Source organism: Garra rufa, chromosome 5 (assembly GCF_049309525.1).
Source record: "Garra rufa chromosome 5, GarRuf1.0, whole genome shotgun sequence".
In the NCBI taxonomy this organism is placed as follows: domain Eukaryota; kingdom Metazoa; phylum Chordata; class Actinopteri; order Cypriniformes; family Cyprinidae; genus Garra; species Garra rufa.
The window spans coordinates 7088861-7113823 of NC_133365.1; the positions used below are offsets into that span (position 1 = coordinate 7088861).

Here is a 24963-nt window from a genome sequence, read left to right on the forward strand (position 1 = left end):
ATGAAATAGAACATGTTGATTTACCTGTTGAAGAAAGACACTTACCTGTTGAGGAACAACACTTACCTGCTGAGGAACACTGCTTACCTGAACAAAACTTACCTGTTGAAGAACAAAGTTTAAAAGAACGGCACTCACCTAGACAACACTTACCTGTTGAAGAACATCACTTACCTGCATGGAGGAATCCTGTAACGGAACCATCTAGAGTCCGACAACGAGGACCACCAAAGAGGTTCACATATGAAAAATTTGGAAATCCTACATGCCACAGTGTACAGAATGCAAGAAATGACTTTAACCCACACCCCATACACACATGGACACCAAATATGAATTCTTGGGTGCCAATGCCGATCCATTATTCTCAGCCCTCACTTATCTATTATCCAGCCATTTAAAGAATCTCAATGAACTTTCACTTGACCAGGTCTCAGATGGCACCGCAGAACTCTACTGACAAACTGCCATCATATTGACACTAACTGCCTTGACTGATTGCAAATAACTGTTGCCAGCTAAGGGACTGTGACACTTAATGAACTGTTGTTGGGCCGAAAAGAAAATATGGACTGTTTAAAGGCCTAGACAGATAAAATGGACTCTGCACATTGAAAATATGGACTGTTAAAAGGCCCAGATAAATTAAATGGACTGAACATTTTGAAACGTTCCTTGGAGAACCTGAGAATGGCCTGAATCTGAGAACTTTCTGCACTTGAACTTGATTGTTTCCTGTATGGACTTCATTCTTAATGAACATTCCTTAGTGCCTTGATTCTGGGACTGTTTAGGGCACTAGCTCATTGAACTTGAATTCAGAAAGTTGATTATCAGCCTACAAGGACTGTCTGTGAAACAGGAACATGATATGTGATTATTAAATGTATGAATGTAAAAAAAAAAGGGAAAATGTATTGAAAACATCACATGTGACCTGGTACTTTTACATGAGTGTGAAGTGAAATATATCGAAGTTTATGACTTTGAGAATACTGATGTCGGGACGACATCTCATTTGGTTGGAGAGAGTGTGAACCCTGCATAGTTTGGGCCATAAAAATATTCTATTGTTTGTATATATTTATTTTGTATCCATGCTATGTCTGTTTCTTTTTACATGTACATATGTGTTCAATTCAAGTTACTTTATTGTATGTTTAGTATAAGTTTGCACTGAGGTTCAGCTGCATTTTATAAATACTGGTGACAGTTGAGAGAGTTACCGTTACCGTGACAACTGCGGCGCATCTTTAGACAACAAAGAGGACCGCTTGGGCAACCACTAACTCTTGTCTCTGTCTCTTTCATTTGCAATTTAAGAGAGTACTACATGACTAACTAATAAGATTTGCACTTTTGGAAATGTGTCTGGAGCTGATGCATTTACATAACAATTACGATTTGGTAGCGTTTACAAACACACTATATTGCCAAAAGTATTGGGACACCCCCTTCTAATGAACAGGTTTGACTAATTTAGTGATTTCCATGAGTACAAATCATAATGTTTAAGCATATAATGATATTCTAGGGGATTGTGTGATTCTAATTTTACAGTAACAGTTTTAACAGGACACTCTTCAATTCTAATAAGACAATGCCTTTGTGTACAAAAGGCAAGGTTCAAAAAGAAATGATTGATTCAGTCAGTGTGGAAGAACTTGACTGGTCTGTAGAAAGCAAATAAATAAATACAGACCTTGAGCCAAAAACTCATTATCAAACACCAATGACTTGCATACACTATATGGACGAAAGTATTGGGACACCCCCATCTTTAGAATAGAAAAAAAGCACTTCCAAAACTGTGGCAACAAAGATGGAAACAATTCATGTATTTATAAATTGCATTTCATCTCTGTTGCAACAGTTTTGGAAGTGTCTAAAATGACTGTACCCAAGTCATTGGTGTTTGGTAATTTTGGCTCAAGGTCTGCATTTAAAGTCTCTCCAAAGGTGTTCTGCTGGGATTAGGACTTACATTTACATTTATTCATTTAGCAGACGCTTTTATTCAAAGCGACTTACACTTGGGGACTTGGCTTTCTGCAGACCAGTAAAGTTCTTCCACACTGACTGAATCAATCATTTCTTTTTGAACCTTTCCTTATACACAGAGGCATTGTCATGTTAGAATAGAAAAGGATCTAAGCTGTCAAAACTGTTGCTACCAATTTAGAAGAGCACAATCCCCTAGAATATCATTATATGCTCAACATTAGGATTTGTACCCATGGAAATTACTACAGTAGTCAAACCTGTTCATTAGATTGGGGTGTCCAAATACTTTCAGCAATATAGTGCAGTTTGCCAAACAACAACAAATACCCAAAGAAGAATCTATATCTGGCAGTGGAGATGATTATTGAGCTGCAATACAAAAGTCTAGTATTGAATAAAACGGATTGAGCAGATGTTTGAAAACACATAAATAGCAAATCTTCTTTTATTCATCTTTGTGACAAGCAGGTGTCAGAAACAGAATTTTGCACAGTGCTGCTTTGTGTACCAGAGTATTTTTGCTTTTCTGTAAGTGCAACAGACAAACCAAAAATTATTTAGAACGCAGATATCATTTGTGATATTTTAAACTGAAATATTATACCCAAAAATTCTTCATACAGTGGACTACCAGTAAAATTGCTTCAAATGTGGGACTAAAGATTATTCAAACATTTGGACCTGACCATGTTTTGCTTAAGTGTATTTTCTTTAATTGCTAATGTGACCTTTTTACACCACAGACTGAACAAAATTAAGCATTGCTTGGTAATTGGTCAACTAAGTATTCTTAGCTGTTTAAATATTGTACTAACAGCTGTCTGAATTTTTGGTTGATTGTAATCCTTTACATAACTTTCTACCTGACATTATCAAGATTAATTTGTTCTGACACAGTTTAACTCTGAGTTCTTGTCATACTTTATTACCATTTTCTAAAATATAACAAACAAACTGTGTGTCACAACCCCGTCTGTCATTGGTTTCTCCCATTGTCTTCCCCTGCCATTCTGTGTTCATTTGGTTTAGCCCTGTGTTTAGCCATTATCTGTTTCACCTGTCCTTGTAATCATTAGTCATCTGTGTCACCTGTGTTTGATAATTAGTTGCCCTTTATAAGTCTGTCTTTGAGTTTAGTCTTTTGTCGGTCTTTAACGTTATCTGGATGTGTGTGAAAGCCCTCTGTGTTCCTGCCTGTTCCTGCCTTGTTCATCTTGGAGAATTCTATTAAATTTACTGTTGATTGTTAATCTCGTCTATCGTCTCGTCTCGTCCTGCACACCCGCGTGACAGAAAGACCGACCCAAAAAAAATTCACGGCGTCTTCCCCTGCGTTTATTTTCCGTTTTTTTTGTATCAGTGTTTAGTTTATTTTTTTTTCCCCCGTCATGAATGATCCCGCCGTCCTCATCCTCCTCCTGAAGCAGGGGAACCGCTCTCTCGAGGACCACACCAGAGACTTTATATTCCTCGCCCCGTTTACGCACTACCCGGACAGTTGCCTATGCACGTTCTACCGCGTGGGACTTAATGATAACATCCAGAGGCAGCTGTCCGGGGAGGGTCCTCGAGAGAGCCTCGCCGACTACATCGAGTGGGTGCTGGTGTCCAGCAGAGCTTCGTTGACCGCGAAGGATGACACCAGCCCCACTCCAGACCCAGAACCCAGCCCAACATCACCCCGACAAGCGGAGTTGCAGCCCGAGCCCACCGACGATGGAGAGCCCGAGCCGAGAGCGACAGAGCCAGAGCCGGACCCATCGGACCAGGTGCGAGAGCCGACTGCTACATCCGCGACGGTGGAGTGTGACGTGGAGCAAGAGAGGGCTACAGAGAGCCCTGCCCACTGCACCACCACTGGGGGTGAGAATGAGCAACACTCTGGGGACTTAATAGACTTTTCCACAGAACCACTGGCCTGCCTGAACTTCCCACCCACCCGCCCTCTTCTGCCTATGCCTGAGTCTCCGCTGGTCCCGTCCAGCCATCCTGAGTCTCCGCTGGTCCCGTCCAGCCATCCTGAATCTCCGCTGGTCCCGTCCAGCCATCCTGAGTCTCCGCTGGTCCCGTCCAGCCATCCTGAGTCTCCGCTGGTCCCGTCCAGCCATCCTGAATCTCCGCTGGTTCCGTCCAGTCGTCCAGAGTCATCGCTGATTTCGCCCAGCCTTCCTGAATCTCCGCTATCACCTGTCAGTCCCCCTGCTCACCCTCAGTCATCCACCTGTGCAGTGGGCTCGCCGCGGGACTGCCAGCTTCCATCGGCGTCTCGGCTGGAGGATTCCTCAGCTCCGCCTCCAGCCTCCGAGTCCTGGACTCCGCCTCGGCCCTTCGACCCCGCGGTTCCACCACGGCTCTCGACGCCCTCCTCTCCACCGTCGCCCGTCGATCCACCAGCTCCACCGGGCTCCATCGTCTTTCCGGCTCCGCCCTGGTCAGTCGTCACCCCATCGGCTCCTCAGGACTCTGCTCCTCCGGCTGTGCCTCGTCGCGCCGTCCCACCGGCTCCTTGGGACTCCTCCTTCCTGCGGGCACAGCCTCCATCCTCTGTCGCTCCGGCTCCGCCGCGGATCTCCGGGACTCCGCCTCCGCCTCGGGCGCCAGAGCCTGCTCCACCTTGGCCCTCCGGATCCTCGGCGTCACCCCGGATCATCGGCTCTCCGTCTCCGCCTCGGGCTCCTCCGCCATCTGCTCCGCCTCTGTTGGTCGGCCCCATGGAGTCGGCACGCCTTCCTCCACCATGGCTCCTCCCTCCGTCGGCTCCACCGTGGGCCGTCATCATGGCTGTGGTCTGGGTCAGTTCCTCCTGCTTCAGGCCCCTCCTGTTTCCTCCCTGGCTCCTCCCACCTTCGTCGCCCCCCTGGACTCTGTTGACTTTGTTTGTTGTCCCCCTCCAGGGGTACCGTCCTCCGCCCAAGCCTCCTCCCTTATGTACTCTGTTCTTCCGCCCCTCTCGTTTTCTCCACGGCGCGAGGACGCGCCTTTCCGGAGGGGGGCGTGATGTCACAACCCCGTCTGTCATTGGTTTCTCCCATTGTCTTCCCCTGCCATTCTGTGTTCATTTGGTTTAGCCCTGTGTTTAGCCATTATCTGTTTCACCTGTCCTTGTAATCATTAGTCATCTGTGTCACCTGTGTTTGATAATTAGTTGCCCTTTATAAGTCTGTCTTTGAGTTTAGTCTTTTGTCGGTCTTTAACGTTATCTGGATGTGTGTGAAAGCCCTCTGTGTTCCTGCCTGTTCCTGCCTTGTTCATCTTGGAGAATTCTATTAAATTTACTGTTGATTGTTAATCTCGTCTATCGTCTCGTCTCGTCCTGCACACCCGCGTGACACTGTGATTATGTGAGACATGTTTAAGGTGTCTGAATAAATTTTAGTTTGACTGTAACATCAGAGGGTGATTCTGCATTTTCTTTCAGCCTTTTGTTACGAGCAAACAAATTACACGCAGAAATTGGACCAAATTGTTCGTCTTTGTGTGCACTGGTCATTTAGGTCAATGGTAAGGGAAAGGTGTTGCATGGCAGTATCTCAGTTCCCAAGCCTCAAAAATCAGCAGTGCAAAACAGTAGTAGCCTATTGTAATGCATTTTAAATTAAACAAACTCTTGTGCCTCAGACTCTGCATCTGCACTGGCTGTGCATGTCCCAGATTTTGCATCTTCAGATGAAAAGCTAATGTGGTGCATCAGCTCCACTGAATGTCAAAAATGTGTGCCTCGAGCATAATGAGCTACATGAGCAATCTGTGGAAGGTCCTGCAATAGTGTATATCAGGCTTAAATGAACATTAGAAGTGTAATGCACTGTGAGCACCTCCTATGATGACTCTGAGTTCAGTTATGAAACTACTGTGCATCCCAGTGTGTGTACTATTCATCTAGAATGTGAGATGACATTTGCTCCGAAGCATAGTGTGATAAAAAGAGCCACATGTCCAAAGTCTCCAGATGGTCTACTACTTCTGGTAGATTTTCGAAGTGACCAATGACTGACAGATAAATGTGCTTTTCTCCAGTAGGAGAAACTATTACTTTGGGTTATTGTTACAGGACATTTTGTAGATGGAAAAATACATCGTAATGTTCACTGGCATGTGAAAGCAGTCCAGAAAAGTGTGCAATAATTACTGATATGGTTCATTTGGATGGGATTAAAATTACAGCAAAGCTCTATTACATTACTCCACCTCTCCATGTAAAACTAATCCCGTCTGGATTGGGTTTTAGACTCATCTCTTGGGGGGATTTCAGATCAGTTGTTCCCAGCTCATCACACCTTTGGGGAATCAGGTATAGCACTGCATAGACTGCAAAACTAGAGCCTGAACTCAATCTGTATTTTACATCAGCCGTCAAACAGGTGTTATAAACGAAGAGTGCAATTTTGTATTTGTGGCATGGAAATATTTTGAGGATAAAGGTGAAATGATGAGAGTTTGCATTCATTAGGCCTATTTGTAGTGCGCCAACTACCCAATAATAGCAATAAGCTTTGTGCTTTTGAACAATAGGACAATGCAGGAAATATAAAAAAGACAATGAAAAGCACTCTTCTAGAGGCAGTGGATTGATGTTTCAGCCAGGCTGAGACTGAACCACTCTACTGCATTGCTGCCTAAAGCCTGGAATACACTACACAATTTTTGCCCCAATTTTCCAGCAATTTACAGTCTGGAGAAGTTGACACTAGTTGCCGAAAGTCAGAGCCAGTCTGCAGATTTGAGTTGACAGATTCCATACAAAGTCACGTAGTGATCCGGATGATGTGTACAAAATTAAATGACTCGAATCAGATCTGATCGTAGTGATGTGAATGTGTTTACACCAGCTCTGCTGTTTGACAGTCCAGTTAAATCATGTTAAGTTTATTTATGTAATAGATAGACCTGGAGAAGACTTTCACATCAAAGAAGGCAGAGCCCCAGATCATACCTGCCAATTACATAATCGCCTTGAATAAAAGGTGATTCATCAGTGTTAATCAGTTGGATGTGAACTTTTCCGAGGCATTCGCATTGAGGTTTCAAACTTCCGAAATAAACTCTAAAGAAATTGCATTTTAGCTTAATTTTGTTTGAAATGATGTCAAAGTCACACCAGTTCATTGTTTGATTTCACTTGAAGTATATACTGTATATCTGGGCCTAAATTGAAATGCAAACAATTGTGTAAATGTGACCCTGGACCACAAAACCAGTCATAAGGTTAAATTTTACAAAACTGAGATATATACATCATATGAAAGCTCAATAAATAAGCTTTCTATTGATGTATAGTTTGTTAGGATAGGACAATATTTGGCCGAGATACATCTATTTGAAAATCTGGAATCTAAGGGTGCAAAAAAATCTAAATACTGAGAAAATCACCTTTAAAGTTGTCCAAATTAAGTTCTTAACAATGCATATTACTAATCAAAAATTACATTTTGATAGGTTTACAGTAGGAATTTTACAAAAAGTCTTAATGTAACACGATCTTTACTTAATTTCCTAATGATTTTTGGCATAAAAGAAAAATCAATAATTTTGACCCATACAATGTATTTTTGGCTATTGCTACAAATATACCCCAGCGACTTAAGACTGGTTTTGTGGTCCAGGGTCACAAATTGTTAAAACACAGACATTATATGTAAACACGCCAACAACATCACAATGTCACAATGTTTAAGTAACAAACTCCAAAAGGTATCTGCAACAGCCTAATTGCCATAGAAGAACCCTTTTTGTCTAAATGGTTCCATAAAGAACCTTTAACATCTGAAGAACGTTTCTGTTTTCAAAAGGTTCTTTGTGGCAAAAAAAGGTTCTTCAGATTATAAAAAAGTGAGAAAGAGATGGTTCTTTGACTGAATGGTTCTTTGTTGAACCAAAAATGGTTCTTCTACGGCATTGCTGTGAAGAACCGTTTAAAGCACCTTTAGTTTTTAAGAGTGTCCCTTAGAAAATGCCTTCCCTAGAATCTCTTCTGAAGAACTTCTCTCTGCCAAAGACAAATTGAGACTTAGTCGAGATGGCGGTATTCATCTCTATGCTAACCTGTGAGCACAGAGAGGAAAGCGAGAGGAAAGTCTCCTGAGTGTCTCAGAGGACCCAAAAGCAGAGCTGTAGAGGCCTCTCTCTGAACAAGACTGTCCTACTGCTCTGCATTTTACAATACAAGCAAACAATAGAGAACAGGCACAGTCCAGTCTGTTTAATTCTCACATGGAATCTAGAATTATTGTTCTAATTAATTATAACAAAGCAACACATGATTCAGTGTTGAGGTTACATGTCTACATTTATACATTATGATTTTTCCAAAGCGATCTACAAATGAGCAATATCACAGTTTGTCTTAAAAGCTAACAACTTTACAGTGCACAAAGTTTCAAGTGCAGTATAATGAGTTAGTTCACAAACTGGAAATTAGGAAATGCAGAAAGGAAGAGTAAGAGAGTAAAATATGTTTTGTTTTGTTGGTGTATCTTTAGCTGTTTCTGTTGTGATTGAGATCAGAAACTCATTCCACTAATAGACAGGGTGAAGCTTTTGGAAAGCGAGTAACCAGAAATGTAAATGCTGTATATTAGTATTTAATTTGCAAATATAATCTGCTACTATTTTAACCCCAGTGTTTGCTTTTTAAACTGAGCAACAGCAATCATTTGAATTCTTAAAAGGGCATCGCTGGATGGGGCAAGCTGCTCTATCCACAGCAATAAGCTGGAATCTACTGATGACAGATGACAGAGTTAGAAGGGGAGACAAAATGTTCTCTCAGGGGAAGAAAAAAAGCAAGAGGGATTAAATACCTTCAACTGAGAAACTTTCAAATTTAAGTTGTCTATAAGTGTTTGTAAGACAGACAGACAAAGCCCATGACTCATTTGCTTTTGTCTCCTTCAGAAGCTGCTACAGCAAACCATGCTGCTGTCTCCAACTCCGCAAACTCTGAGAATATGCAATGCTTAACGGTGAGTACCAACTTTTCTTACAAGTTTTTTTTGTTTTGTTGTGTGTTGCTTATGATCGGAAATTGATTCTAGAATGTTTTGTCATTATTGCTAGTTATTTGTTATGTTGATGTTTAGAGCTAATCTTTTTGTATTCGTTTATTGTCACAATTTTTTTTAGATTTGTGTGTCGAGTGCTGAGTTCTGTGTGCAGCCTTGTAAAATTATATCCCACATAATTTTGCTTTGCTTCTTCAGAAACAAAGACATGGTAGCATAGTTTACATGTAAGAATTAAAAATATAGGCTACCAAAATTATTGTTAAGTTAATTTGTTCTGCTAATTAAAAATGTAAACAAATAAAGCATTTAGCATTTAGTTTTTTTTACATTTATTTTCATTCTTTTGATTCTCAACAAATCCTCTTTAACAATGCACACATTTATCAATAGGGTTACCTGTGGTTGTAGGTCCAGGCATCTTTTCACATCCTTATCTGAAACATGTTAGCGTATACAGTACATGCAATTTGCAGTTGATAAACGAACAGTGTTATATTGTAAAAGTCTGTCACTCTCAGTTGCATTATTTAAAAAATATAGCTCACCTACAAATTCTGTAATTTACCTTGATTACTCACTCTCAGGCTTTTCCTAACGTTTCCAAAAAAGCTTTTCTTTCTTTACTGCAAAAAATGCTTTTCTTGCTTAGATTTTTTGTCTTGTTTCCAGTCAAAATATCTAAAAAATAGAAAATTCAAGAAAAACAAGTCAAAATTATGCGTGTTTTTGCTTAAAACAAGCAAAATAATCTGCCATTGGTGTAAGAAAAATAATGTTTTCTGTTTGAAATATACAAATTTTTGCTTACCCCATTGGCAGATTATTTTTCTCGTTTTAAGCAAAAACTCTACAAGTTTTACTTGTTTTTTCTGAAAACAAGAAAATTATTTTACTTCTTGTATTTTAATCCTTCTTGATTTAAGAATTTCTTTTGATATTTTGGCTGTAAACAAGACCAAAAATTTAAGTAAGAAAATAATTTTTTGCAGTGTTTCCTTTCTTTCTTTCTTTCTTTCTTTCTTTCTTTCTTTCTTTCTTTCTTTCTTTCTTTCTTTCTTTCTTTCTTTCTTTCTTTCTTTCTTTCTCATGGAACACAAATGGAGATGTGCACACAGCTCTTTTTAGACTATGTACAGTACATTGACCAGTGGCAATCAAGCTCCAAAACAACAAAAAAGTATGTTGCATGTTTTCTGAAGCCATAGCATGGAAGGAAGTTGTTGGGTCAAATAAGGTGTTCTTGGATCTGTCTAATTGTTTAATATATTTAAGTTCAGAAAAGTCTCGGAGTAGCTTTAAAGAGGATTTAAAGAGGAGATAATGACAGTGGAGGACGTGTGACTGCCTAACATGACATCAATACACCGCACTTGTTGCACAGAGCAGAGGCATACAGTGAGACATGCTGCAGTACAGCACAAATAGAAAACATTGATAAACACTGCTGAGCCAGTTTTAGAGGGTGAGTACCAGTCTTTGTTGTTTTGATTGTTTACTGATTGAGTTACACAGAGGTATGTCTGGAACTGACCTGTCAGCCTGCCCATGTACAGTTTCCTAACTGAATGTAATTGCCATACGTAAGTTTCGATGCTTTGAAAAAATGTAGCAGATTCTACATTTGTACTCAACTGAAGCAATACGTTTTATTTATTTATTTAAATGAGAAAATTTCAGAAGTAAAAACGTAAGCATGTAGCTGACCATGATTAATATCTTTTACCATTTGCTCAGTTTTTGCAGTGTTAGAGTGTTTTTAAGTTTAAAAAACTTACTCAAAAGGTCCTATTCAGCAGTTCATTGATTGTGGCATATTGCCAACCTGAAAACATTTGAATTTGTGCAGAATGAAAAAGTGAGCCCATCAATTTAGATCAAGACACATGCCGGCTTTTAAACCTGATTGAATGTCTTTCTCCTCCTGAACACAAAAGAAGATATTTTTGAGAATTTGGGCAACCAAACAGTTTACAGTAACCTTTGACTTCCACAGTACTTTTTTCCATAATGTGTAAATCAATGCAATCAACATGAGGGTGCGTAAATGATAACAGCAATTCATTTTTTTTGTGTGTGACAATCCTTTTAACTTAACATACATCGATCATTTGTCTGATTTGGATGAAGATAAAAGGCCAGTTAATTGGACAGCAGCAATGAGAGGTCACTGCAGAGGTTTCCAGTGAAGCGACAGGACACAGTCTGTTCCTGGCTGCTCAAACATAAATCCCTGTAGGCTTGCTATGTTTCTTTTTCTAGCATCTTTGTGGGTTGTGTGCATATGTTGAATGACAGCACTGCATACACCTGACGTGGATGAAAAATGATTCTGATTTCATTTGGCAGATGTACTACATCCCATGCAGCTGTACATCAAAACCATGCTTAGTTGACAAGAAACATAAAGCAAACTCTGATATTGGAGTGGTACCCTTTCAAAAGGTGCTAATACCTTTAGGGTACTAATATACACCCTTTGATGTGCCCTGCACATCAACCAACATAACTGCTGAAATCATAAGGTTGTCCTTTCTCTTTTTTCACCAGACATTTTTGCAAGACAGACCTGAGTGAATTTCTTTCAGCAACTTCTTTTAAATTGTTTACACAGGAGAATGTGTGTGGTTCCAGTAATTCATGCTCTTGGACAGGTTGTCTTCAGCAAACTGTTTGCGGGCTTTCTTGTGAGCCAGCTTCAGAAGAGACTTCCTTCTGGGATGACGCCTATGCAAACCGACTTGTTGCAGTGTGCGGCGCATGGTCTGAGCACTGACAAACTGACCTTCTACTTCTGCAACCTTTAAAGCAATGCTGGCAGCACTCGTGCATCTGTTTTTTGAAGCCAGGTTCTGCACCGGACACACAGAACGAGTGCTCAACTTTGTTGATCGACCCTTCCAAGGCCTGTTCCGAATGGAGCTCATCTTGGAAAACCTCTGTATGACCCTGACTACTGTAGAGTAACTCGGTTTCAGGGTGTTACTGAACCTCTAATAGCCTTGTCCATCTTTGTGGAGAGCAACAATTCTAATTCTCAACTCCATAGAGAGTTCTCCAGGCAACTTGCTCTTTTGGCAAACTGTAACTTGGTGCCAACAGTGTGCTTTGGTATGGCACAAAGAAAGTAAAGTTCCTTCTCATTTAAAGTTATCGTTCTGATGGCATTATATGAAGTTTTTAACTCTTCAGTTTCACTCTTTTGGGACAAAACTGGACGTAGAGACAGTCTGCTAAATGTTGAAACTTTGCATGTGCAGCAGATGGGCGGGAGCAATTACTTTCCATCAAGGATCAACAACAACTTCCCTCTAAAGAAGTCAATGGCTGCATCCAAAAGCTTAGGCAGTTGACTTGTTTTCTATAGCTGCTCCATCAGGCAATGCCTTCACAGGTAGTGCTCATGAAGGCACCTTCAGGAACAATTTTAGGCAGGCTTCACGAAACATACCAGTATGCAACATTATTGCTAGGTTGCCAGCAGCTCTTTACTGCCACCTGGTGCAGTTACTTTTACTCTTGACTTTGATTTAGCAGAAATACCACGGTGGTATTAGAAGTCTTGAAATAGCCAACTTAGGCCTGTATGCCAAAGGAGAAAGCTTAGAATCATTCTCTGCACATCCCCTCTTGAAAAGTAAACAAACAAATTAAATACAAGTCATTTTTAAACATATTTTTAACAAGAGTCTGCAGTCTTTTGCCTGGCTTCTTCCTTTCTGGCCTTTTCCTTTCTTCTCTGAAATGCTAATTGAGGCTTCTCTTTTTAGCCCTTTCTGTCTGACTTGGCCCTGGCTCACTCAGCTCAACAAGGGACAAGGTAAAAGGATCTGACAGCCCTGGCTCATCACAGGTACAAGAATGTCTCTGACCTAAGGCTTCATCCACACGGGTGAATCAGGGTCATGATGCAGACTTTTCTTGAGAAAGAGCAGTAAGAGACTGTATGTTAATAAATACAGTATTGCCATTTCTAGCAATAGTCAACTTCCACCTGTTTGTGGCACTGTTTTTTTCTGTGCTCTAATAAAAAGAAGCAGAATCCTTAGAAAACCCTGTTAAAATGATTACTCTGTCAAACCTTTATGTCCACTGGAGAAACGGTACAAGCAACCTATTTATTAACTAACTTATTTGGAAACCTAATGTCTGAATAAAATCATAGTGATATTAATGATGGTGGCATTTTGCTGTCCTTCAAATTCAGGCCATGCCCTTCACCAACAAGGTCTGTGGTTTTCCCTGAGTAACAAGGCAGTGATTGATGGCTCTTTCTAGTGATTGTATTTAATGTTTAAAGTGCTTCTTCATGCAGGGCTAACATGAGGCTTTCCACCTCCCTTTATCCCACTTTTTAATTAAAGGGATGGGAAAATGCCTTCTGAATTCCCAGTGAAAGCGAAACGATGGATTGAAAAGAATTCGGTGCCCATTTAATGCCCCTCTGAGAGCACTGTTCTATGTGCTTTTCATGGCCTAGCCTCTCTTCGGCTCTGTGTTGTAATGTGCAGCTTTAAAAAGAACTGTGCCCAAACAAAGGATATGAACTCATTAGGGTCGCCAGGGTTACAGTGCCCTGCAGCTGTAGAAGTTTTGTCTTTTTTTCTTTTTTTTTAATCTACCTTTTTTTAGTCTGATGCTATAGAGTCTGAAAGTCTGAGAGGTTGGCACAGAGTGGGTGTAGGCAGATTCTTCAAGCAGAACATGTTGTTTTCATCTTAGCAATAATTTGGAAAATATTGTTGAAGTTGATGTTTTTACTAAAAAGGTGAGTGCATTCATCTTTGAGCATGTCTGCTCAGATCCCATTTATTATTGATTATTGAATCAAGTGTTTCATGTGAGCAATGGGGAAGTTTAGGAACCAATCCTCACTATTAATTAGTTGCTAATTAACATGCATATTACTTGCACATTGACTGTTCATTAGTGTTTACAAAGCTTATTAAAGGGATAGTTCACCCAAAAATGGAAATTTTATATTCATCTGCTTACCCCCCGAGTGTCCAAGATGTTGGTCACTTTGTTTCTTCAGTAAAACCCAAACAAAGAATTTTAACTTAAACTGTTGCAGTCTGCCAGTCAATGGGATCCAGAGCCTTGAGAGTCAAAAAACATACACAGACAAAACCAAAATAAACCATGCGGCTTTTGGTGATACATTGATGTCTTAAGACACAAGATGATCGGTCTGTGCAAGAAACTGAACAGTATTTATTTAATTTTGTTCTTTGATCCACCGCAATGTTCAACTGTTCTGAAAAATCTTCATTTGTGTTCTATACTGAAGAAATATCTCACCTACATCTTTGACATAGTTATGGATCTTACTAGTTGCACCAAGATTTTCTAATAGTAAGAAGTCCTAGAAGATGTATACGCAAAAAATGTCCTTTGCCTAAACACTGTTGTGAAAACTCTGGTCCTATGACAACAGTTGACCAAAAAGGACAAATGATGGAAGACTGAATTTTCCAGTCTAACCTTAAAGGTTCTAATTAAAACCATTATTGTAGGTTTACTGTAGCTTATGTGGTACAGCATTGCACTTGAGACATCCCATCACTCATGTATATTGATAGCAGCTTCTTGACACCTACAAATAAAACAAGGAATTGAGTGAGGGAGAGACTCCGAGAAGTGAGAAGCTCTGTTTAAACAGTATTAAAGTGTGTTTAATTTGATCTGATCCCTACTGGTCAATGGTCAGCCAAGATGCATTTATGATTTGCACCAGGTATAGGCTACATGCGTTTCAAATGTGTCTCTTGTGATCTCTTTGTTTGGAGTTTGTCACACTGTTCAGCACGTTTTGCTAGAGCGTCAAATGCGGGTGTTAGAGATGATCTACCTCCCTCAAATTAGTTTTTGCAGAGTGGGATGTTTGGGCTATGATTCCTGTTAAACACAGAATAAAAGTGCTCAAAGACTTATAGCTAAAATGCCATGGCTGTTTCAGCAAATGCATTTTTTTCTGATGTCTGCTTAAAATTTTTTAATGCATTAAAGCAAATTTGTAAAAAAAATTTTTTTTTAATTTAAAATTTAATTTTTAAAGCATTATAAGCTCCACTTATTTATTTTCATAACGGCTGCAATTCATAAATAAACAACATAATTAAACATGGCAAGATTCATGTTCAGCTGTTTTTTGAAAAAAAAAAAAAAAAACTCAACGTGCCTTTATTGCAATTTACTGGACATTTCAATTTTAAAGTGAATTTATCTCCAACTCTAATTTAGGGTGATTTGAAAATGCCAGGCAAGTGTGTTGCAGCAGGTTGGAACTAAACTAGCGAGTCTCTAGGAGCAGGGTTGAAGACATATAGATCAGTGCTTCCAATACCTGTCCTGGTGACTCCTAGCAGTGCCTATTTTGAATGTGTGCACTTGGATTGGTTAAATGCAGAGCACAAATTCCTGAGCATGGGTCACCATGCTTGGTCACATGCCACATCCTTTCCTTTTCCCAGCTCATTAGGCAATAAGAAATACTTTTTTCTGACAACAGAGCGTTGGTGATGATATCTTCTTTTATTCTTTCATACCCTGTAATTTTCTCTTCTTTACTCCTCTCATTCTCTTTGTATCCTCTTCATCTCTCCATCTTCTCTTCCTTTCATCTCTCCCTTTTCTCTCTCAGCTGTAGTGTTGTTCTGTTTAATCCCGATTTCTGCTGTAATCCCTTCATTTCATGTAAAGATCAGCCATCGCACATAGAGGATTAAACACCCTCTGCAGATGTGGTAGATCTGCTCTCTATAAAATTCTCACACCACAGCTTCTTTTCTGTATGTTCACTCTTGTGTTTTGCATCATTCTCTATACTAATTTCCCTATATATGTGACCCTGGACCACAAAACCAGTCTTAAGTCGCTGGGGTATATTTGTAGCAATAGCCAAAAATACATTGCATGGGTCAAAATTTTAGATTTTTCTTTTATGCCAAAAATCGTTAAGAAACTAAGTAAAGCTCATGTTCCATGAAGATTTTTTGTAAAATTCCTACTATAAATATATCAAAATGTAATTTTTGATTTGTAATATGCATTGTTAAGAACCTAATTTGTACAACTTTAAAGGTGATTTTCTCAGTCTTTTTGATTTTTTTGCATCCTCAGATTTATGATTTCAAATAGATGTATCTCAGTCAAATATTGTCCTATCCTAACAAACCATACATCAATAGAAAGCTTATTTATTGAGCGTTCATATGATGTGTAAATCTCAGTTTTGTCAAATTTAACCTTATGACTGGTTTTGTGGTCCAGGGTCACATATATGCATATGCATGACTAAGCTTTAGTAGCAGGCATTAGTCCTTTATTCAAATTCAAAAATCTGACAAAAGGATTCGGTGAAGCTTAGCATGTCACTATACAAATCTGCACCAAAGAAACACCTCTGGCCAAGATGAGGCCACATTCCTTGTCCAGAGTGTTCTGGACTAGGTTTTCATTAAGGCCATCTCAATTTTGATGCATTGAGCTTTTCTTCTACTCTGACGAGCCTCTCAGTCTCTGGCCAGCACACTTTTGGGATGGTGCTTTGCAGGTGATGAGCAGAGCTGGCAATCTTCAAACATGATGCTTAGAATTAAGGTTAATGTTGTTTCTCAGAGTCTGAGGGTCCTTTATGTGCTGTTTTGCAAATTCCAAGTGTGTTTTCAAGTCTTCACTGAGGAGAGGATTGAGTTTGGCCACACCGCCATAAAGCTCAGATCGGTGGTGTGTTGCAGCCAAGTTTGTCTTTTTGTAGGTTTCTCCCATCTGCATATATGATCATAAAGCTCAACTAGAGTGACCATCAGGTTCTTGGTCACCAGTCTAGACAAGGCCCTTCTCCATTAATTACTCAGTTTGGCTAGGCAACCAGCTCTTGGAAGAGTCCTGGTTGTGCCCTATTCTGTTCCCTATCAAAAGGTACGCTCTAATCTTTTTCATAAAACTGCTTGTCAAATGAATGATGTGGTTGTAGTCATTTATTAACCAGGTTTGTGCAACTGACATGAGTCAGGTTCTGTGTAGAGAGAGGACCCAAGAGCAGATAGAGGCAAACTCCACGCGGCTGGACAGAGGGCCGAGGGCGAGTCAGGGTCAAGTAAGGATCAAAACAAGATTGACAGTCCAAACCAGAGGGAGATAATCCCAGGATCAAGGTTAGTAGCAGGGGTCAATACCCGGAAAGCAGTCCACTTGAGTGACCAGATCTGAAGATAATCCAAAATCAACTACCAGGATGAAGCAGAAGATCAAACCATGGAGAAAAGGAAGGATTCAACCAGCAGGCAGAGAACACAGTATACAACTCGGGACTGAAAGGACAGAACAAGGCCATCAGGGTGGGATTGAGGATGTATGGAGAAGGAGCAGATATAGAGCATGTAATAATGAGGAGAGAGAAAAGCGGTGAGGAAGTAAGCAACCAGTTCCAAATAAGCTGCATGCAACTACCACATGGAGATGAAAAACTAAGACAAGGACAAGAACCCAAGTCCTGACAAGGGGGGGTTCCTACAGGGGTTGGACAATGAAACTGAAACACTGGCCAATATAATGTTGGAGGTTTCATGGCTATATTTTTGCAGCCTGGTGGCCAATCTTCACTGATTGCACATTCCACCAGTAAGAACAGGTGTGAAGGTTGACTATGTGCACCCAATGGTTCAGACATTGTACTCTGAAGGTGGTGCCATGTATCAGGATGATAATGCACCAGTACACACAGCAAGACAGGTGACAGAGTGGTTTGATGAACATGAAAGTGAAGTTGGACATCTCCCATGGCCTGCATAGTCACCAGATCTGAATATTATTGTGCCACTTTGGGGTGTTTTGGAGGAGCGAGTCAGATAACATTTTCCTACACCAGTATCATGTAGTGACCTGACCCCTGATCTGCAAGAGGAGAATGGCTCAAAATGCCTTTGGCTACTGTGCAGGACTTGTATTTGTCATTCCAAAGACGAAATGCTCTATTGGCCACAAAAGGAGGCCCAACAACTGTGGTCTAAAACCAGGTATTTCAGTTTTATTGTCCAACCCCTGTATATTCTTAAAGACTCTGGATGAGGATTAAGCACTTGCACTTTTGGTTGTGGTTCATTTAATCTTGGTAATTGGTTCATTTGGATAGTATATATGCCTTTTTTCTGAACTCAGGTGCAAACTCCGGTACGGTTCATTCCTGATGTGAACGCTCACTTTTTGAACCTTTGCATTACATTTGTGACAAAGAGACACACGTGTTAGTGCTTTGGAAATAAAACCAAATTTTCAAAATTCAAAGTACAAAAGTGAAGCAAGCAAACAAACAATAGTATCCATCCATTTCATGAGAGTCTTGTCTTGAATAGTCTTTACCTAGCTACAAGGATAAACAGCTGCCACTCTGGTGATTCAAACATACCATAGTTCAGAACCAAAAAGCTATGTGTGAACACAATTTAGTGGTGGCAAGGGGAGGGTTGATCAATTACACTCGACCAGGTCAATATCTACAGTCCTGCAGAGTTCAGCTCCAATCCTAATAAAAATTTACCTGCCAAAGCAAAAGTTCAAGGGTCTTGCATCAATGAAGTTCTACAGCATTCATGTAGAGACTGTTTGTGATTCCCCTCATATTTTTGGGATTTTTTTTTGTTGGCTATCCCAAATCCCAAATTTTAATGCTACCTATGTTTTTAAAAACAGTCCCATGCAAGGGACTTCTTAAATGCTTGTTCTCTTGTATCTGTTTTGTCTAAAATATTCTGATTTTATTTTAAGATATCACTTTTTTATGTTCTTTAGATATAATAACAGTGGCTGGCTCAATGATTTCTGCTCATTGAAGATAGTTTATTATTTAAAGTTCTGTTGTATGTTTTGTACGTACTGTATTTTATGTTTATTATTGCCAAAAAAAACAAAAAAAACATCTGCTTTGTCTAAAAAAATGGATGCGGATAACACTGGAAGCCAGACCCAAACAATTTACCAATGGCTGCTGTATTTGTGAGATAAAATTTAAATGAAACTTGTGTTTAAAGAGTATGCATGGTTAATATTAAATACCATCCTAATTTGTTTTGCACCCATGTTTTGTTTATCTATATTCAGTTGTTCAGTAGAATCTACAATGAAAGAACTGTAAAAATATTTGGATGCGCAGCTGCAGTGTCTTATATTTTCAGCAGGTGGCAGTGTATTGTACTCATGAGTTTGTGCGTGTGTTTTAGGTGACCATTCTACGAGGAAAGAACGGCTTTGGCTTCACCATCTGCTCTGACTCGCCTGTTCGTATACAAGCAGTCGATCCAGGCAAGAACTGCTCTGTGCGTCTGATGTGTGCTTGCATTTTGCCTGAGGATACAGCTGAACTGAAGGCTCGGCATGTGTCATATTTCTGGATCATTAAACATTATGGTCAAATATGGGTCACTGTGTGCGTGTGTTAGGCCACATGACTCACAACTGATTAATACTCACTGTTATGCCACTATTTTATGTGTCAGAAAGTCACATGTGTAATGGATGCAGTCACATAGATTGTGTATGAGTGTGTTTGCGTGTGAGTCAGGCCACATGAGTCACAGCTGATTAGCACTCACTGTTATGTTATTGTGTTTATTATATTATGTGTGTGTTCTCTCAGGTGGTCCAGCGGATCAGGCCGGTTTGCAGCAGTTGGACACTGTGTTGCAGTTAAACGGTCAACCTGTCAAACACTGGAAGTGTGTGGATCTTGCACATGCTATTAGGTACATACAACATTCTTTATATTCACACTGCAAAAAATGCTTTTCTAGCTTAGATTTTTCGTCTTGTTTCCAGCCATAATATCTAAAAATTCTTATAACAAGAAGGATTTTCTAGACAAGTAAAAATAATTTTCTTGTTTTCAGAAAAAACTAGTCAAAATTAAGTGAGTTTTTTGCTTAGAACAAGCTAAATAACCTGCCAATGGGGTGAGAAAAAAAATCTTATTTCAAACAGAAAACAAGATAATTTTTCTTACCCCATTGGCAGATTATTTTGCTTGTTTCAAGCAAAAATGCATTTAATTTTGACCTTTTTTTCTGAAAACTAGACAATAATTTTTACTCATCTAGAAAATTCTTCTCGATTTAAGAATTTTTAGATATTTTGGCTGGAAACAAGACAAAAAAATCTAAGCTAGAAAAGCATTTTTTTGCAGTGCAGAAAGCCCTATTTTATGTTTTTTTTTGTACAGTGAATTAAATACTTCAAGTAGGAAAGGTATCAATTTAAATGATTTACTCTTTAACACTTTACAGTAAGGTCACATTAGTTAACATTTACCAACATTTTCTTATTTAAATGATTAAAAAAAAGTGTTTTTAATGTTTGCTAATGTAGCAGAATCTTACGTTATACTGTAATGTGTTATAATTTTTCTTTTTATTTAGAACTTGATGAATGCAAAGCAGAATATACATTATTAATAATAAATTTAAGATGTGAATTGTAAATGAAACAAAAACACTTCACATTACACTCGAGTTGAAACAAAAGATTAAATGCAGTAAAACTACTTTTCTAAAAGAAACTTAAATTCTGATTACATTAGCTACATTCCAAGCTTTTTTTAAAAATAGCTGATAAAATTATACTTAACATTTAGGTTCTATTTTAATGCATCTAGTTTGGCAACCATAAACAACTAAACTGTATTTAATTTTTTTTCTATCAATAATCCCTTTGAGGCCCTGATATACCTAAGTGAAATCGAAGGACACTCATGTCATATCAAACAGAATTAGGCCAAACCAAAGTTAATTTGGAGTGGCAAAGTTCTTTTATGTGCTTTCAATAAACAAATAATTATGTCACCAAAATAAGAGGGATCATACTGAATTCAAGTTCTTTTTTTATTTAGTACTGACCTGAATAATATATTTTACATAAAAGATGTTTACATATAGTCCACAAGAGAAAGTAATAGTTGAATTTATAAAAAGGACCCTCGTTTGTCCTCAACAGTTAAACTGCCTGCTGCCACAAATCATTTGGTTTGTTAACATCTTTGTGTATTTGAACCCTTTTCAACAATGTTATATATATATATCTTCAAAAACAAATATTATATATATATCTTCACTCTGTTCAAAAGTTTACACCCCTGGCTTTTAATCAATGTTGCCAAGTCCTTTACCACTGTTGCTGCGGGATGTTTTTCATGTACGCGGGTTTAAGCGACCCCAATAATGTAATATTTATCCCCTGGAATGCTAATTTTACCAGGGGAACCCTGCCAAAAAAAACTTGTATTTTACCCGCACGAATGGAAATCCTCCTCAAAACGCAATTTGGCTACTTTTGGGTTTTCAATTGGGCGTTTTTTTTTTTTTGTGAAAGCCTGGCAACCCTGCTTTTAATACATAGTTTTTCCTTCTGGAGCATCAGTGAGCATTTGAACCTTCTGTAATAGTTGCATATGAGTCCCTCAGTGTGAAAAGATGGATCTCAAAATCATACAGTCATTGTTGGAAAACGATCAAATACACAAAAATGGCTGAAAAACCAAAGAATGTGTGGGACCTTGAGGATTTTTCTGAAGAACAGCAGGCAGTTTAACTGTTCAGGACAAACAAGGGACTGATGAACAACTATCACTAAACAAATAAAGCAGCTGTGGATCATTCGGGTAACGACACAGGATGAAGAATCAAGTGTATGTAAACTTTTGAAAGGGGTCATTTTTATAAATAAAAATGTTTATAAATGTCTTTTATGTAAAATATTTTATTCATATGCATTTTGGTAAAATAACATAAGTGAATTTAAGTTATCCTAAGAACAAAAAATATATATACGTTCTTGTCTTAGGATAACTTTGATGAACTTTTTTGATTCACTTCAAATGTTGACTACTGTAATTAAGATTTTGCAGATTCTGGAAGGTGTATGTAAACTTTTGACCTCAACTGTACAGTATATGGCGCTTTAAACAATAGACAAGCAGCTTTGTCAGTGTTACTTTAATTTAGAATTATTAAGATTGCTACAGATTTCTACTATTCAGTTTCTCATTGTGTTTGCTACTCTTGTTCGTTTGTCTTTCACTCTCTCCAGAAATAGTCTTAGTGAGATCACAGTGGTAGTTTGGCGTACAGGACCCTCTGTTAAGACCAACTACGAGGGGTTGATCCATCATCCTTCCTACAAGTCCTCCCACTATGACACTCCAGTTTCTCCTTCTAAAGCCAAGAGGGGGGACAAAACGCCACCTGTTCCACCTCTGCCCGCACACCACCGCACCAGCCGTAGGACTGTAGTCAACGGCTCAGAGGGAGTGGGTGGTGGAGCGAGTGGAGCGGGAATCCTGTGGGGAGAACGAAGGACCGCAGTAGACGGCAAGACTAGCACTCAGACTCTTAGAGGGACGCGTGTGAAAGCATCAAACGGAGACGATTATATCATCCTGTCACCTATTAACCCTGGAAGCCAGGTATAGCAAAGAAATCACCATTATGGATTCTCATGACTGCCTAGTGTCTTGATATATTGTCAAAATGTGATCAGAGATTACCACGTGTATGTGTTAATGTCTGCTTAGTGGGGAAAAAAAACACATGGAAAGCTGTTTCAAAATCAAGTATGCATGTATACATAGTCAACTACCTACTACACAGGCAGGGATGGGCAAGTTTAGCTCTATACCTAATCAAACACACCCAAAAAAATCTAACCAAAGGCATCAGGATTACTTGACTATTACAGGAATTTTTACTGTATGTTTAATGAAATGAAAGCAGTAGGTTATAATTTAATTCTAATGCACTATTTTGAACATAAGCACAGATACAGAAAAAGACCAATTGAAATATATTTTTGTAACCAACCATACATTAGTAACTTGTAGAAAAGCCTTATAACTATTACAGGAACTATTACTATTAAATCCATTTATAACACAACATAAAACACATTCCTTCAAAAGATGTATATTTCTAGAAGGCATGACCACTGAACAGAAAAACACTCATTGCATCTGCATTGTCAGAAAAAAAAAAAAACAGGTGGAGGAGAAAATATGCATGCTAATTGCAAAAAAGTAGGAATTAATGTTAAGAATTAGATATGAAACCATCAGGAACCATTTAGTCTCCAGCGCCACCGTTTTCCACAACTGCAACCTACCTTGAGTCTCCAGAAGTGCAATGTGTCAGGTTCTCAGAGACTTTGCTTGGGCAAAAAATCCTAAAAAAATTACCCTCGATTAATAAGAATAATATTCTGAAGTATTGTGAAATACATGGAGACTGTTTTTTTTATAGTCTATTATTATTATTATCTACTAAATCCATTTATAACACAACATAATACAAATTCCTTTAAAAGATGTGTATTTCTATAAAGTCTACAGATGTGACTATGAACATGTAGTTTACACCACTTTTAAAACAAGTCAATTTAAGCAATGAGCCTTTTTTGTACTAGTAACAAACTTATGGAGTGAAAAATATAAAAAATATATATATATAGAAATAAAAGTGAAGAGGCACATAACAACTTTTTAGATTAGATTAAATAGGTCACATTATTTAACAGTTCATGGCTACAGTTTTGGCTTCCTTTCTGGGTAGATTGTTTACCGTTTATATGTAAATGTGTTCCACCTCCTCATCTAAATGACACGTTTAAACAATTAGGTCATAATTATTTTAAATTACAAACACCCTACAACCATTTTATAATTAATCACTATGAATAAAAATGCTGCCATGTGTAAAAACACAACCATTTTCTTTACATGCTTTTATTGGTATGGTGTAAAAAATGCCACAATATATCTCAGTGTTGTCTCTGTGTCTTCGCTCATCTTTTACATTTTCAGGTATTGGGCTCTGTCTATGGAGACAACCACAGAAAATTAGGTAAGTCTCCTAATAGCTTCCTAGTGAATGTTCTATTCATGGTGTATTGCAGTGGTTGAAGCTCAGGGTTTGGAAAGTTACTAGTTTGGACCCCACGAAAGATTGCTGCAAGTCATGATCAGGTACATTGAAGTTGTTCACTTCCAAAATAAAAAAATCCTGAAGATGACATGATGACATGTTCATGTCTTTCTTTCTTCAGTTGCAAAGAAATTAATGAAGTTGGAGGAGGAAATTAGAGTTTTTCAACATACCCTAACTGTATTGAACCAGAGTGCATGCAGAGACAAGATGAGCATTTGAGGTTAAATTTATTTATTTTTTCGTAGAAAATGATCAGTCGTTTCGCTAGATAAGAACCTTATACCTCGTCTGGGATTGTTTAGAGCCCTTTGAAGCTGCATTGAAACTGATTTTGGAAGATCAAACTTGTGGGCACCATAAAAGTCCGCTATATAGAGATAATTCCTGAAATGTTTTCTTTACGACTGCAGAAAGAAAGACATGAACATCTTGGATAACAATGGGGCGAGTACATTATCTGTGAATTTTTGTTCTGGAAGTGAACTACTCCTTTAACAATGACAGCCCCTGACAATCGAGGGAGTCTTGCTCAAGGGCCATATTGCACATGGGGCTTCTACCTATCTTGGTGTGGAAGCACAGCACTATCGAACGGGAAGGAACACATGCTTGTATCTCAACAACAATTTGTGGGACACATCTATTTCTAACTGAGCCACAGTTAAACACTACGAGAGAAAGTCTGTTGTCTCTGGGGAGGTAAACAGGGTCACCTCTGCTTACTGAATACATCTCAAATTCCTAAGGACGAAGCATTTATCTCCTACAGAAAGAGAGCATGCTCCCAAAGAGGACATGATCTGAACAGACATCAAAGCAGTGAATCAGAATTTGTGGCAAACAAATGCCCCCTTAGCAATTTATGTATGCCACCACTGCTGTGCGATCCATTCAGATCAGAGCATAAAAGCCCTGTATGTCTGCATAAAAAAAACTCTTTTGAAAGCCAGGAGGAGTGCAAGGAGCTTCTGGCAATTTCTGTAGAGTGTGAG

The 24963-nt window shown here is 38.9% G+C and overlaps 1 protein-coding gene across 1 annotated transcript in view; it reads left to right on the forward strand.

Annotated features, from left to right (window-relative positions):
* The window catches only part of rgs3a (regulator of G protein signaling 3a), a 162600-nt gene that overhangs the window by 6233 nt on the left and 131404 nt on the right, over positions 1–24963 (forward strand). Inside the window, exons 2-6 of the mRNA XM_073839383.1 lie at positions 8899–8966; positions 19226–19307; positions 19642–19747; positions 22083–22458; positions 23848–23887. Of these exons, the coding sequence (XP_073695484.1) occupies positions 8952–8966; positions 19226–19307; positions 19642–19747; positions 22083–22458; positions 23848–23887 (619 nt within the window). The 5' untranslated portion in view covers positions 8899–8951. The remainder of the gene's footprint in view (positions 1–8898; positions 8967–19225; positions 19308–19641; positions 19748–22082; positions 22459–23847; positions 23888–24963) is intronic.